At 42.8% G+C, this 16027-nt stretch overlaps 1 protein-coding gene across 2 annotated transcripts; it reads left to right on the forward strand.

The window, feature by feature from the left end:
- Positions 1-1276: 1276 nt before the first annotated feature.
- Positions 1277-14794, forward strand: RLIM (ring finger protein, LIM domain interacting). Of its 2 annotated transcripts, XM_075435221.1 has the most exons (4): positions 1278-1441; positions 10660-10848; positions 11713-11796; positions 12628-14794. In XM_075435221.1, the coding sequence occupies exons 2-4, from the start codon at positions 10680-10682 to the stop codon at positions 14160-14162; spliced, it is 1788 nt and encodes a 595-aa protein (XP_075291336.1). In that variant the 5' UTR covers positions 1278-1441; positions 10660-10679; the 3' UTR covers positions 14163-14794. The 2 variants fall into 2 exon arrangements, with proteins under 2 accessions (XP_075291338.1, XP_075291336.1); XM_075435223.1 differs by lacking the exon at positions 11713-11796 and having other exon boundaries at positions 1277-1441.
- The last annotated feature ends 1233 nt before the right edge of the window (positions 14795-16027 follow it).

Below are 16027 nucleotides of genomic sequence, written 5' to 3' on the forward strand. Positions count from 1 at the left end.
GAAATTTAAACTGTGAATATATAAAACCACTTCATTTACATTAAAAGTTGGGCTTGTATCTTTCTATGCATTCAAGTTTCACTGACCTTTAAATGCAACCTAGCCCTAAACTTGACAGTAATCTCACTGTTACTATAATAAACTGCCAAAAGGAGAAACAAAGGTGTCTTGTGGGCTTCCTGAAACCATGTAAATCCTCAGAAATATGTTTTTTCTCTATGTATGGGATTTTGCCTGAAAATGAAGATGGCTTTCTTGCAAGATAGACTTTTCAGGCATTAAAATCGGATCTTTCAAAAGTCTGGGAATCCCTTCCTTTCTCTACGTGAGACAAGTCTGCTGAGTCTTAACTCTTCCCCCTCCTTAAACTAGCACTGATGCTCAGCATGACACAAGCCCCCTTGGGTTCGAAACGGAGACTAGTTTTTTCTCTCCCGGCTCTGTCCTATTTCTGTTCAGCCAGAGTTTTCTTCCCGCTACGTCTTACTGACTCCTGATCTCGCTTCTCTGCCAGAATGCCACAAGGGAGACGGGCTGACCCTGGAGGTTACACAGCTGCCATTTGTCATTTCAATGAAATGGGAAGAGCCGCAAAAAAATTTAAGCGAAGAACAGGACTTGGACAACATGGGAAGTCTGGTGTTCAATTAGTTAAGGCTCGTATTGGAAAACAGGCGTATCTTAGCTTTCACATAGAGTGACAGTTGTCATTAATACCCAACGCCTGGCTGGGCAGCAGAGAAAACCCGGCGTGAGGAGGGGAAACGCTGCCACAGTTGCAGGGCGAGGAGAGCGAATGTCCTTACTGACAGGCACCACTCCTCAACGGCAATTTTACCTCAGCCTTTGGAAATTATGGCCACTGTCAGCACCTTTGCCCGGCGCACACCCTGAGGTGACATGAAATGGCCCCCGCGCTGCCAGGCCTGGCTCCCGTGGGGACGCGGGCCCCGCCGCGCCATGACGGCACCACGGACGGGGACTGCCGAGCCCCGGGACCCTCCTTCTCACCCCCGCGGGGCAGGCGGAACCCGCGGGCTGAGCGGTGGCCGTGAAGACCCCCGGCAGCCCCCCTCCCCTCCACGCCGCCCGCCGCCGGCCTTTGCCCCTCTCCAAAATGGCGGCGGGCGCTGGGGCCGCTCTAGCCGCGCGGTCCTCCACGCTCCTCTCGCTGGGCCGCGCTCCCCCTCCCAACCCCGGCGGGGGCGGCGGCGCCTGCGCAGAGGCTCGCGCGCCTGCACTTCCGCTTGTCGGCGGCCGCTTCCGGGCCCCCCGTTCCTTGGTAACAATGGAGCAGAAAATGGCCGCCTGAGAGGGGAGGGCGGGCGACGCTGCGGCTGCTTGGGGACGGACGGAGCGGGGGGAGAGCCAGGACCGAGCCCGCTGAGGAGCGGGGAGAGCAGCGGACCGAGAGCTGGGGAGGAGGCGGCGGCGGGCGGCGGTGAGTGTCGAGGCCGGAGGCGGACTCTCAAAATGGCCCGGAGAAGGGAGAGGCCCAGGCCCAGGGGAGGCGGCGGCCCGCACCCCGAGCCGGCCGGGGGTCGCGGGGCCTCTGCTCTGGGCCCCTGCCGTGCGGAGTGCGGGGTCCCGGGCGGGGCGGGGCGGCTCCCGGCTCCCCCGGGCTCGGGAGGCCGAAACCGCCCCGCGGCAGAGGCGGAGAGGGGTGCCGTGATGGAGCTGCGGGCGGTGATGGCGGGCTGCGCGCCGCTGCGCCCGGCCGGGATCCTCGGGCCCCGTCTCCCCCCGGGACGGGACGGGCTCCGTCACCCTGGGGACTTTCCCCTTTTCTCCCGGGGCGTGTGGCAGGGCCTCCCGCCGAAGCGGGGCGAGCCTGTTCCTCCATTTGGAGCAAGAGGAGGGCTGCTGGGCCGCTCACCCTCGGGCCGGAGGAGGAATTGGAACGAGCCCCTTTTTGGAGGGGTGGAGTGCGGGGGGAGGGGAATTACAGCCGCTGCCTTGGGCCTCGCTGTACTGTTTAGTGCCCACTTGAGGAATCTCAGCTCTTCAGGCCCGTATTTTCAGTCTGTTCTTGCCGTGAGTTGAGACAAGAAGCCCTGTTATGGGAGACGGGCAAGAGGAGCGCTTCGTTTCTCGCTGTATCCGTTGGAAGAGTCACGATCAGCTTGTGACCTATTAAAACCTGTGACTAACCGTGTTAGTTTCTCTCCAGTTAACTGCGTCGTCTTTGCTCTGTCACCTTAGTTTCCTGTGCAGGTTCTTCCTTCCCTTTTAAATGTTATTTGTCGACATTTAAGGTTTCTGCCTATTGCATTTCAAAACTGTTCATTGTCAAGTCCAGCTAGATGTATGTGTTACTTTATTTTCAGTGTTCCGCTTTAATGGAGGAGCGATATCAGGTTGTATATAACAGGGTGTATATATATAATGTAGTTATTATGGTTTCTTATGTGTCTTGATTTTAGTGTGTAGTAGAAGGAGCCTGATAAAAGGTTTCACAGAAAGTAATACATATTTTTTTTTATAGTAGTTTTGTTTGTTTCATTGTTTTTGAGGAAGATAGAGTCTTTATACAGAGAAACCTGTAAACAAGAATTCAAACTCGATTGTACCCAATAATACCATCACACATCTGATTTATTTTCCTGCTCCATATTGGCACTACTGGTTAATTTCAAGTTGAAAATCGTTGTCAAAATGCTGAAGAAGCTCTGACACCAATTTGTCCCTGAATTTCAATTGCAGTGACTTGTCAAGTCTTTTTTTTTTAAAAAAAAAACTAAACAGTTGGCTGCTTCTTGTGCAGTTAATTGTCTTAATTGAGAGTCAGATGCTTAGTTCTGTTGTAGTGGTCAGCTGGCAGTTAAACTGAGTGTACTCCCTCTACAGGTTTACTATTTTGGAATTAAAGGAATTACAGTTTGGAATTATGTCTTGCCTGCTCCTGACAAGGAAAAACACACCACATGTTATAAAATTAAGGGCTTCTTGTTATGTTAGACCACTAAAGCATAACAGCTACAGTTCTCTTCATCAGCAATTCTGACTACATAAATGTTTGTCACTGAAATAACCACACCAGCATTTTTCGAGCATGCAGTGGTTGTCATCTGTATCATATTTATTTTCCATATTACTGAATTTGTACATATGCCAAGGTGTACTGGAAAAACAGTGTTACTTTTTGCTGACGTGCAGTGTTGAAGCTCAACTTTTCTACTCGAGGAGATCTGCAGAGTTGTATGGTCTCATAAAACCATCTAATGATAATTGAATATGTAGGAAAAGTCAGTGTACATTTTCTCTTAATTTAGTAACTTACAAACATTTTGCTTAGAGCACTTTTAGTTTCAATAAGCAAGATGTACATGCACGTAGTCTTGTTAAAATGCCTGAGCTTGCCTGCCTTGGTATGTCATCAGAAAGGGAATTCTAGTCTTACAACTATTTAAAGTCAAATAAATTTTACTTAATTGTACTTTCCACTTCTTTATTTGTTAGGCACTAGACAACAACAACAACAAAAAGCCGTGTATTCGAATTCCTGTGTGGGTGGTGATTGTAGTGATTGTCAGTGTTTCATTGGCCTTTTACATTTGGTAGTAGCTGTACCGGCAGCAGTTTCATGGAGACGGATTCAGCAGTAAATTTAAAGAGGGATTTTCTTTTTTAATTGAAAATCAGTGAGTTACGATTGTCTTAGTGCTTTCACTAATCAGAAGTTCTGTTTCTTGAGAAATCGACACACTAGATGATGGTCGTCATGTAGTTTTGTGGGTACACCTTCCTTGGATGTCAGTCCTGTTTATACCGCTGTCTTTCAGCGCCAGCACTGGTTACTTGCATGCACCATTACTTCTCCCTTTGAGCTTCGGAGCGGGCCTTCTGCTTGCTGACCTGGTGGGAGGCTCACTTCTCGGGGGAAAAGAGCATCATTTCACAAGACTCCAGTGCTGGGAAATTGTTAACACCTTGTATACGCTAAGCTTTCTCATCTGTGATATCATCCAAATCTGAGGGCAAAAGGCAGTCCTATCTTAATTTTATTTTTGACTCGTATGTGAAAAGTGTTGATTTGGTAAGTGCAGATGATAAAATATGAGGTCCCGGATTTTGGCAGTTCTTACTGCATTTTATTTTCAGAGCTTCATCTTTGTTCTGCATACTCTCAGTATTCTGGAATTGCCAAGCACTACCCATCGTACAGAAGGTAGCATTGGAAAACTGTATGGAGTTTTGTTTCTTTTTTAGCTAGAGCTCTTTGCGTTGGGAATTTCTAGAGTAAGATGACTACTCTGCCTTTGATACTGTAGGGCTGTTGGAGACTGCTGGGATTCTGTATTCTGATTTCTTCACATCCTTCTGACTTCTCAGGAGTTGATAGTACGTCCAAGAATGTTTCTCTTCTTCATCTCAACAGTTGGTTCTGTTGAAATGTTTTGTTCTCTCTCTTTTTTTTTTTTTTTTTTAATTCTGTGGACATTTCTGCAACTGTTCTGCAGTAGTATTCATCTGCTTTCTATTGTTTAAAATGTATGTTCAGAATGACATCTTGTTTTATGGCCTTTGCTTGCAAACAGACTAGGGTAGTGAAATAGCTGAGTCGATGCTTTAACATTCCTTGTTAAGCTGGCATTTAAATTTTATAGCAGTTTACACGGAACGCTCATAGGAGACAAAATCTTCTTCTAGCTTTCCAAAGTGGTACATCGTGTTCCATATTTTTTGAGGCACAGAGGACATAGGGAGTTCTTGAGTGTTTAAAATTGGTGGCAAGTTTAGTAGAAATCTAGTAAGAGTGTAGATCTGTTGTTCATCAGAGTGTCAGTAGAAAGCAAGAACGGCGGGGGGAAAAAAAAAAGGAGTATATCCAAAATTCATGATGCAACTCTGAAAACTAGAAAAGTTTGTTACTTATTACTGTTTCGAAAAATGTAGATGAGTGATTTGTACCTATGCTATCAAAGCCTCTGGTGTGATCACAAAAGGAAACTTGTGCACCTGCACAAAAAGAAAAAAAACCCAAACAAATAGACTTGACATAATGAAGCTCCATGTATAATGCAAGTAGGTAGCTGTTTCATTTCACTGTTTTGTGGTATCTTTTGATGATATGATTCACTGACAGTTTTTGCTTCTGCTTTTGAGCTTGCAGACTTGAATGATGAAATATTTAAGATGAAAATGTAGTTTCTGTACATCTTTCTGCTAGTTTTTGGTATTGAGAAATTGGATACTGACTGGCATGGAAACTATCTTTCAACTTTTAATTCTTCTAGGAAAATCTGGTAGTTGGCAGGTGGGGTGGGTCAGATGAATACTGCGCCTGAAGTTGGTTCTGTTTGTGCGTAACGAACCCGGGTAACAGAACTGCCTGTTCTAGCTGCTGTTCCCGTGTCGTTTGAGAAATGGAATTGGAGAGACTGCTGGCTGGGGCTGGTCCTGCCAAACGGCGTGGTATGTTAGAGCTGCTGGAGTCAAGAGTTCACGGAAGGCGCTCTGAACGGACAGCTGTGTTGTACTGCTGTTGTAGAGCTAAAAGGTCTTTGAGGTAGGTTCCGTGGAGGCAGGGGAGGAAGAAAGAGCTAATCTGTAAAAACCCAAACCGGAAAAGAAGTATTTCTGTCTTCTACTACTGAGTCGCTGCGTTGAGTCAAAGGGTTTAATAATTTCTGCAGACTGGAAGTAAGCAAGGTGCTCTACCGGTTGAAGTACCTAATTAAGATGAGGTTATGAATCATAAATGCGAAGTTAGCCTTCTGCTGAGCACATCTATGAAACACTTGCTCATATTGCCATCATCTTTTTTGCTTGTACAAAGGTATTAATTATGTTGCTGGGACATGAGGTAATTCAGGAAATGTTTCTAACATACAGGGCACTACAAATTCTCATGTAACGTTGAAATACCGGTAACACCTAGGTGGGGGGAGTTTTAGAGGAAATTTTTGTTGCACATCTAGCTCGTGAGTGTCTGAGTTGTTTCTGCAGTTTATGTGAGTGTCTGAGTTGTTTCTGCAGTTTAACTAATTCAGCGCATTTCTCCTGTTAAAATTTGAGACATGCCCCATAAATCTAATGAAGATTATAACTTGAAGGCATTGCTTTTTCTTTTAACCCTGCACATGAGTGATTTCTGAGTTTGTCAGATCTTCTAATTTTACCTAGTAAGTTTAATGAGAGTTCTGATGTTTTATGTAATTTTTTAAAAATTTAAAACCTCAGGAATGCAGGCCGAGGTAGTGTCTTGGTATTCCGTACAGATAACTAATGTCAAGAGATACTACACACTTTCTCAAGGAGGATGAGCTAGTGATTTATCACTGTGCCATATAGTCCATTAGTACTACTTCTTGGAAGAATTCTGTGGACGATAAGTACTAAGCAGTATGGAGATATGCAGTGTTATTGTTGAAGGTAAATGGACAACACAAGGATTTTATCACTGCTTGCTGTCCCACTAGATTGTTTTTAAGCAGTGGTAAATTCCTGACTGATTGGGTTTAGTTTACACATGACTTGGCATAAGGGAAAACGTAAAATATTTCTCATACTGTAAAAATGATAACTTAAATTCTTCGTGTCCAAAAGAGCATAATATTACTTCCTCTTGAAGAAAAGAACGTAACAAACAATACCTTTTGTGGGCTTACTGTTTTTACTCCTGCAGTTTCTAGCAGCAGTGGAGAGACAGCTCATCGTTTGTGCTCTGAAATCTCTTGAGGTTGTTGAAGCATGACTGCAGGGAAGATACTTTGCTGGCTTGTGGAAGGATGGGAACAGCAGTTAAGAATTCACTGTAGTTAATGTATCTGGATAGTCAGCTGCTGAAGAATATTTCCCCCCTTTTTGTTTTAAGGAGAAAGTTTATTCTACCTGTGATTCTCTGGTACAACCTTTAGGTGATTCCCTTTCCCCCTTTAGGTGATTCCCTTCCCTCCTCCAATTTTCCCATAAAGAGTTTTTCATTGCTGGATATTTCAGCTGAAGGTGGCAGTAATGAACAGATCGGAACTTCCTGCTCGTAGATGTGACTTTCCCCACCCTTTGTCAACTCAGTGCTGACAAGGAAGGACACTGAAGGAGGAAATTCTGAATCTTTTAGCTTGGGCAAGAACAAAGTCTTACTTTGAGTTGAACTAAACCGCTGGTAGGAAGAGAAACAGAATTGAAGCATACCTGCTTATTAGATAATCAGATGTTTATTTTGTTGTAATTTAATAGTATACCTCTTGGTTTTCCCTCATCAGGTTTACCTGTGTTACTGTAGTCAGCTTCCTTAAGCCAGTCTTAATTTTCTGCAGTGTATGAGCTGAGAGCAGAATCCTGAGTGACGGACTGGTTTTCAAGGTATTTCTGCAACACTCTACCATGCTGAAATAGGAGCAAGGTGACGTAGTAACTGCCACCGTGGAAATCCTGTTGTACAGCCAGACAGGACCTACGGAGTCATACTGAGGCAGTAGTAGTCTAAATAGTCTAGTAAGTTCGGTCTGGTAATGTAGTGCTCTGCAGTGATGTGGGAGGTGAAGCTTAAAATGAACAATGTGGACAATGAGCTGAGCGGACAGTGAAGAGATAGAAAGTAGCGGAAGCCTTGGGGTAGAAATCCTATTTTCCGCTTGCTGGTTATAAAATCAGAGCTTTAGTTTGAAGAGCATTGTCCCATTTGCTGTCAACAGTAAGGTAGGGAGAACGTGTTGATGTGCATTTATGTGTTTCTGTGCCATCTGTGTTTCCATCTATGTAAACATCCCATATAGATTCGTAGCATTCCCAGGACATTGAAGCTAAACTGTATGAAATTGGGGTGCAGTGGACTAGTGTAATCTGTTGCAGTAGGAAAATACAGCGAGTTTGTCACTAGTGGAAATAGTCCTAATGTCAATTAAGTTCTTAATTCAAGATGCCACCTCTGAGGCTTTTTTCTTAGCAATAGCATCTTTTCAGTCTTGACCAATAGCTCATTTTATGGTTTAGAAGGGAAGACTTGAGGTGATGGAGGAGAAAATAGGAGCGAACCTGGAAAGAAGTAAGACTGACTCTGACTTATTCTGAGCATTTCCGAAAGGATCATCTATTGAAGTATACCTCAGTCTGTTGGTAAAGAAGAGATTATTTATTCACACCCCCCCCCCGACTTCACTTGTTTTGACTCTCCCTTTTTCCCTGAACAAGAATGGTGCACCTTCATTTTCTGAAATGGAATGGGCAAATGTCTTTGAATCAAATAGGTGTTGTATAGCTAAGGTGCCTGTAAGCACTGGAATTTGCAGTTAAAAGGAAAACGTCAAAGCCTAAGCAGTAAACATATGTTGTGCTTTGTATGCGTAGTGTGGCTTTCTTTTTTTAAAGCTGCTGTAGAATTAGTCTAATGCTTACAAATAACATGTTAATATTGCCATCCTTATGAATACATTCTATGTGTTTTGAAGTCAGTAAATACCAAGGTGGCAGTCATTTTGGGGAAAATATTTTGCAAACCTTTAGGCTGCGCCTGTCTCATAGCATCTTAGTAACATTCCCTTGTTTTCCTAATGTTATTCTCAACTTTGTTTCATTGTTGTCCTAAAAAAAAAAAAGAATGGCAGTTAGAGTTTTGATGTGTATCCCCAGAGAACTAAATGTATCTTTCAAGGTTTTATTTTGGATGCAAGTCTCATTCTACTTGAGGCTTTATTCAGGTGTTTCTTTTAAAAGCAGCTGTCTTAGTATTTCTGGTATCTTCTCTAGAATGATTATGTCTTTAAGTGAAGTTACTTGGAGTCAAAATTCTGCTACAGAAAGCTTGTAAAAAGTTGTTTGAGTTTCAAGCAAGCTATGGTCTCATTAGGCAGAGGTATCTGATATTTGAAGGGCACACAGCTTTCGTAACTGAGCCCTGTCCGAGTCGACCATACCTGCTGAAACCATTGCGCAACTGTCACGGTGAATGGGTTGATTTATCGGTGTTTTTGACAGCACGTCACATGCAAGTCTTCAGAGGGCCACGCAGTCTTCAGGTTGCACCGGAGACTTAGCAATGCAGAGAAAGCAGATGTTATTACCATTTCCACTGGAAGCCTCCTAGTCATTGCTGCTGCAAAGGTGAAAAGTAGGCCTAATTTCTTTGGTAAAAGGACAGAGATTCGCAGACCTTAATATAACTAACTTAAAAACAAGTTCTGCTGCATCAGAATTCAAGACAAAGAGGGTTGGAGTGCCTATTGCATAATTTGCAAGTCTGCAATAATGGGATGTCCTTTCCTGTGAAATTTTCTACTGTTAGACACTGAGGTTGTCAGTGCACTTTAATTTTCACAATAGCAGCTGAAAAAAACTACTCCTGGAGATTGTGCAGTGCTGCTCTTCTGTGGAGAAGCACTAATGTAAACTGTGGGCAGTCTTGACTTGACAGCTGTGCTGACAAACCAGAAAAAGATGCTTTTTGCACTAGACAGATGTCTAAGTGTTGGAAATTTTCCAGTGAGAAGCAGAAAAGCTTTATTCTTCCAGTATTTTCATGTCACATGAAGTATGGTTTAAATGAAAGGGATGTTTTCTGATGGGGGAATGTTATTGCAGAGCTTTTTAGCATGCAGAGGATTAGCTTGCTAATCACCTCTCTGAGTAACTAGATTCTACCAGTTGTACAGGAAAATTCTTGATGTTGTGAATAGCAAGGCATAGTGATTAAGGAAACTAGTTATTATTTTAACTTCATTTGATACATCTGCATGGTGTAACTAGTGCCAGAATGTCTCCTGCATTTGCATGTATTTTGTTACAATATTTATCAAATATAGACATGAAATTCATTGATAATCTTTTTTTGAGAGAGATTCTTAAGGATCTCATCCGAATGAAAAACAATATGAGGAGAAGATTAAAAAATAAACAATATAGAAGATGGCTCCTTATAGCAGAAGTTATACCTGGTATGCGCTGTGCTGTTGTGTCCTGGAAACTTTCATCATCAACATCAGTAATTCAGTAAATGCTGAAACTTGCGAGCAAATTCTTCTCTTGACATAAAACCATAAAGTTGATTTTACAAACCCTTTTCCTTTTTTTTGAGGAAATGAATAGTGCTCTTTTTTTGGCACACGTAGTGTTCCATAGCATATTCCGTCTTCTGTATTTGAGTTCTTCATAACCCTTTCATCCTGTTAAAATTCACTTGGGTGGTAAAGTGGGTGTTTCTTGTAGCAGGTGGGAAGAAGCGATGAACAGACAATCCTATGTTCTTCTAGAGTTAAAGAGCATGATTAGCTATGGCTTATACCATGTGCTATACTGTTGTGTAGCACCGGAAGGCATGCTTTGTGAGGCGGTTGCGGTGTTAGGAATATTCTGCGCTAAAAAGCGGGTAGCCTTGAACACCTAGGCAACTGTGTGAATGGTTGTGATGGAGTAAGGGTTATGGCTGATGATATTCCACGTGTTCATACTTGGTGCTTTATGGAGTATTTGATAATGATGGGCACAGATTTTGTTTGTACTTCTTGAAGAGGTTCATGCGTTGAGAACGATTTCATTTTTGATCCCTGTGATTATGCACCTGATCTTAACAGAAGCTTCATTAGCAAACTACTTCCCTTCACCACCCCTCCACCCCCCAGTTTAAGGATAACGATGAAGAATGTAGTATGGGTCAAACATGCCCAAATTTCATGCCATATTTCCCTACACTGGATGAAGGGTTTGTTTTCTCCTTTTTAGGTACTGTTCCACTCATCAAGATGGAGAGCTCAGATTCGAGTGATAAAGGAAATATTGATCAGTCAGAAGCACAACGTCAGAGTCAGCTAGACCGGTTAGATCGAGAAGAAGCTTTCTATCAGTTTGTAAACAACCTAAGTGAAGAGGACTACAGGCTTATGAGAGATAACAATTTGCTAGGAACACCAGGTAGGTAGTGCTTGTGTATGTACATCTTACTGGAATTGCTTGTAGGCGGTTTATGTCATTTTCTGTTCTCCTGAAACTGTTTCACCCATTTAGTTTGTGTGCTGCAGTTGTGTTCCATGGTAGGAAGTAGTTTCTTGCTAATTTGTCCATACTCAAATTTGGGCGGTCCCCTGACTAGTGGAGAGAGAGCTAGGATGATGTGGATTCATCAGATACAAAAGTCTAGTGCTTACACAACTTGGCAGCAACACCCAGAGTTGACCCAGCTCCAGTTATGGACCCTTAGACATTTTTGAAGAAAAAGTAATCTGCCTTAAGCATCTGTGTGAAAATTCTGTGCTGGTGAGGTTAAGAGTTTGTAACTAGGATAAATAGTCTGGTGCGAGAGTCTGCATGGGCATTTTTATGTCAGTTTTCAATTGACTTACTACTTTAAATTGACTCTTTCTAGGATGATACCCAGTTCAGATCAGTTCTAATTTAAAACAAGACTTCAACTAATTTAAACCTTTTTTCGTGCTTGTAAAGGTGTTACCTTGAATATTTCACTCTGGACAGCTGTTTAATTGGTATAGGATGGCAAAAATTGTTGATAAGTTGTAGAGGTTATAGAACCGGAAAGCACATCTGTCTTGAACAGGTTGAAGCTGCTGGATCTTTCAGCTTCAGCAAAACTTACTTGGGACAATGGTGCTGAAGTGTCTGAACTTCCCCTTAGCAACCCGTTTGGCAGTCTCATGATGGCAGGATTTAATTAGGAAAAAAAGACAAGCGGTGGCTTGTACCTTCTTTAGAAGTTTTTGATAATGCTTGCCATACATATGATTTGGAAATATTTTTGGAAAATTTTGCTTATTTTCTAAGGTGAAATTACTGAAGAAGAGTTGCTGAGAAGGCTACACCAAGTTAAAGAAGGTCCGCCACAGCAAAACAGTGATGAGAATAGAGGTATATACAGTATTTGTGAAAACTCTTAACTTTAGCACCCCATACGGACCTTAACTTGAGTGCAGGAGTGGAACAAGTTAAGCCTAGGCAGGGGCAAGGTGAGCTTTGTTTCAAAACTAAGTGAACGTTATGTCTGATATCTGCTGCAGAGGTCAGTTTGGGACAGATTTCACTCACGATGCATCTGTTACTTGCATCAAGAGAAGAGTTTCATTTAGGTTTGTTTCATGGGTTTGTGTTTTAAGATTGCCTTCCTGTCTGCTCCCTTCTGGGGTGCTTTTTGGCAATCTCTTTTTTTTTTATTCGCCGTTCTTGCCTTCCAAAGATGCTGTATTGCTTTTGTTATTGCCCGTCTGTTAGAGATCGGTGGAGAATGCTTGGACCTTGCCACGGGGGTTCATTCTTTAGTTGAGATAGATTTGCTATAAAGCCATTCTTCAAGCGAAGGGTCAGGACAAAGTTTTCAATTTAGCGGCTGATAGATCACTTAATTGTTTGGAAAGGAAAACACAGAATATTGATGTGTTGTGACACCTGAAATGTGACTTTCCATTTACTTACGATAAACAGTATGTGTTATTTTGATGACTTGTTTGCTGTGTGATGGCTGCAGCCTAGCTCTACATATTAGAACAATGTCCACTCCTGCTCCCTCAACAGAGCTCTGGTAGATGAGAATTGCGATCCTACATGTGAAACCACAATAGCACTTGATAGGATTAAGCGCGGCTAAATTGTCACTTGTTAAACTAAGCAATTATGTTCTTGGAAAAGATCATTCCAAAATTAGCTCAGTACTCTAATTTTGGTAGTTCCCTGTCTTTTTCGCAGGTGCAGAGTCCGCAGAAGATGTTTCAAATGGAGATTCCATAATAGACTGGCTTAATTCAGTCCGACAGACTGGAAATACAACACGAAGCGGGCAGCGAGGAAACCAGTCTTGGAGAGCAGTGAGCCGGACTAACCCAAATAGTGGTGACTTCAGATTCAGTTTGGAAATAAATGTCAACCGTAATAATGGGAACACAAATCCAGAAACTGAGAACGAGCCATCCGTAGAGCCTTCCAGCGGGGAGGATTTGGAAAACAGCCAAAGTGACTCTGAAATTCCAAGGTCTGACTCACCATCTGTAAGGCAGCCGGGATCAGAAAGAAGCACTTCGGAGGCGCTGACAACTGAGGAAGCTTCCCCTCTTAGAGGGCAGAGAAGAGCAAGGAGTAGGAGTCCAGAACAGCGGAGAACACGGGCTAGGACTAATAGAAGTAGGTCACCTATTAATCCAGTGAGTGAGACTCCTCGCAGGTCTCACGACAATACATCATCTCAAACACTTGACCACTCCGCAGCGAATGAAGCTGAGGGAAGCTCTAGAACTAGGCAGCATGTGACATTAAGGCATCATGCAGTGGGGACTGAGGTGCCGAGTGAGAATGCAGTTCTGTTTTCAGCCCCTGAAGCAAGACCTGTTCCTCAAGCAGCAGGCTCTTCAGAAACTAACGGCACCAGTGAGTCCACGACTCCTGGACAGAGGCCTCCTACCATAGTGCTTGATCTTCAGGTGAGAAGAGTTCGTCCCGGAGAATACCGGCAAAGAGACAGCATAGCCAACAGAACTCGGTCCCGGTCCCAGACACCTAACAACACAGTTACTTACGAAAGTGAACGGGGAGGGTTTAGGCGCACATTTTCACGTTCAGAACGGGCTGGAGTGAGAACTTACGTCAGTACCATCAGGATTCCTATCCGTAGGATCTTAAACACAGGTTTGAGCGAGACTACATCAGTTGCCATTCAGACTATGCTAAGGCAGATAATGACAGGCTTCGGAGAGCTGAGTTACTTCATGTATAGTGATAGCGATGCAGATCCTAGTGGCCCAGCTCCAGCTCAGAACGTGGATGCTTCCGAGCCACAGAACGGAGGTGGTGGTCCTTCAAGCAATGACAGTACGGATGTTAGCTCAGGGGAGGTGTATGAAGGTGGCAATGAAGGCGGTTCCACATCCGGTGCCAGGCGGGAAGGTCGGAATACAAGGGGGTCGGTCACCTTCGAAGAAAGCGGTTCCCTACCATTCCTTAGCCTAGCACAATTTTTCCTACTAAACGAAGATGACGATGACCAACCAAGAGGACTCACCAAAGAACAAATTGACAACCTAGCGATGAGGAATTTTGGTGAGAGCGATGCTCTGAAAACCTGTAGTGTGTGTATTACAGAGTACACAGAAGGCAACAAGCTCCGTAAATTGCCTTGTTCACACGAGTATCATGTCCACTGCATTGATCGCTGGTTATCGGAAAATTCCACTTGTCCCATTTGTCGCAGAGCAGTCTTAGCTTCTGGTAACAGAGAGAGTGTTGTCTAACCGAGATCGGAGTTTATGGCCAAGCAGCTAGTGTGATAGTGATGGGCAAAGAAGTCACTTCCTTTATGGCCACTTTTTGAGTGGTACCTCAATGTATAGTAATGACTTGGAGTGAATCTTCCCTCATGAAAGCATTTTCTCTGAATTCAAGCTTTTAAAATTGGAAAATTTCTTTAATTAGGGTTTTCAAGATCTAGTCAGTTTGGGTGTGAAATTTCACTTGTCCAAAGATGTCTATCCACATGAAAATATTTTTGTTTTTCTTCCCCCACCCAGCCCTTGCTATCTCAGTCCAATAAATATTTTGTCCTCAAGATTGTGCTTACAAGGAGTTCTTTTGAGAAGTCATCCCAGCTAAATGTACATGAGTCGTAGAGGAATTTTTTGCAAGAAATCCGACTATCTGAAAAATATGAATTTAATTGCACACTTGAACATACTTTTGATTTCATTACTGGGTTAATATTGGACATGTCTGTGTAAATAACACTAATGTTAGCCCTTTCCCCATCACTATGGCACGCTGTAGGATGAGCTGTTAGCTTAATTGGGATATTTATCTTGTTGTGGAAATATAAGAATTGCCTATGCTTGTTTAAATAAAAAAAAAAAATCTGTTTTAAAATTGTAAAGCTTTTTTGTAGAAGCTCAGTACTTTTCCAATGCACTGTTGTACTAACGCATTAAGAATTAAAATTGTACCATGCTTAGAAATCAAGAATGCTTTTCATACGAAACCCACCACACGGAGAGCAAACTAAATACGAGAGAGCTGCTTTCGTGACTGTGTACCTGTCAAGAGCAGTGCATATCTGTACTATTTATGTGAACAGCTACTGTAATATAAAAACCAGTTGATTTAGACATCTTAATTGCATTAAAAAATCAGAAATTAAATGTTATAATTGCAGTGTTTTGGCTCAGTAATGCCACCAAAAAAGATAAAAATTAGCAACTGTTCTGACTGGTTATTTCTTGGTATGGCTACTAATATGTAATAATACAAACTGGTGCGTACCAGCTCCTTCCATAAGGCTTGTGCCCGATTTTTTTTTTTTATGAGCTTTGCCTTTCAATTTTTGAGGCAACTCTGTGTAACTCCTCAGCAGACAAGTAGTGACAGGTTTTTTAGCTTCCCCACCACCTTCAACTGGATTAGTAACCTCTGGATCTGTGGAGTGAACAGCCAGTGTTGGTAGCCTGTGACTCGAGTGCCATGGGAAAATAAGTATTAACTGGAAAACAGGTTATTAGAGTGTTAGGTTAAATTTGAAAATTGTGATTGATGGTGGGAGTAGACTTAAATGTGTAATGAATTCTAAGAATAACAAGAAAACCCAACGAACTCTTTATATTCCTAGTGGACAGATTAAAATGAGTTGAACTTACTTTTAAAATGATGTACGTGGCATATTGAAATTGAGAACTGGAGAATGTACCTCAACTCTCATCAGTGTCAGGGGAAAGCAGCCTTCACCCTCAATGACCCATTCTTTGGTTGGTGTGCGAATGATTTTCTTTTTTCCCTAGCTTACATGTGCAACAGGGAAAGCGATACTGATTTCAGCTCCAGGGCAGCAGTGAGGAAGGGATATGAACTGCTCTTGCTGGCTGCGTGGGAAATGTTGCTTGTTCCTCGGATAACGAAACCAAAGCTGGCCTATCTCTTTTTCCTGATTAAAACACATTTTTGGTGTTTTTTTAGTGGTGGTTGCATAAACTATAGTCTCTGCTCTAAGCTGTTTTAACGTCTCATCAGCTAGTTAAGGGTTCCACAGTGTCCCAGAATTCCAGTTTTTTTCTGCCTGTGTGTTTTGTGGTGTTTGGTCCAGTGGGAAGCCCTGGCTGGCCCTTGAGCTCGCCTT

This window comes from Opisthocomus hoazin, chromosome 14, assembly GCF_030867145.1.
Source record: "Opisthocomus hoazin isolate bOpiHoa1 chromosome 14, bOpiHoa1.hap1, whole genome shotgun sequence".
NCBI lineage: Eukaryota > Metazoa > Chordata > Aves > Opisthocomiformes > Opisthocomidae > Opisthocomus > Opisthocomus hoazin.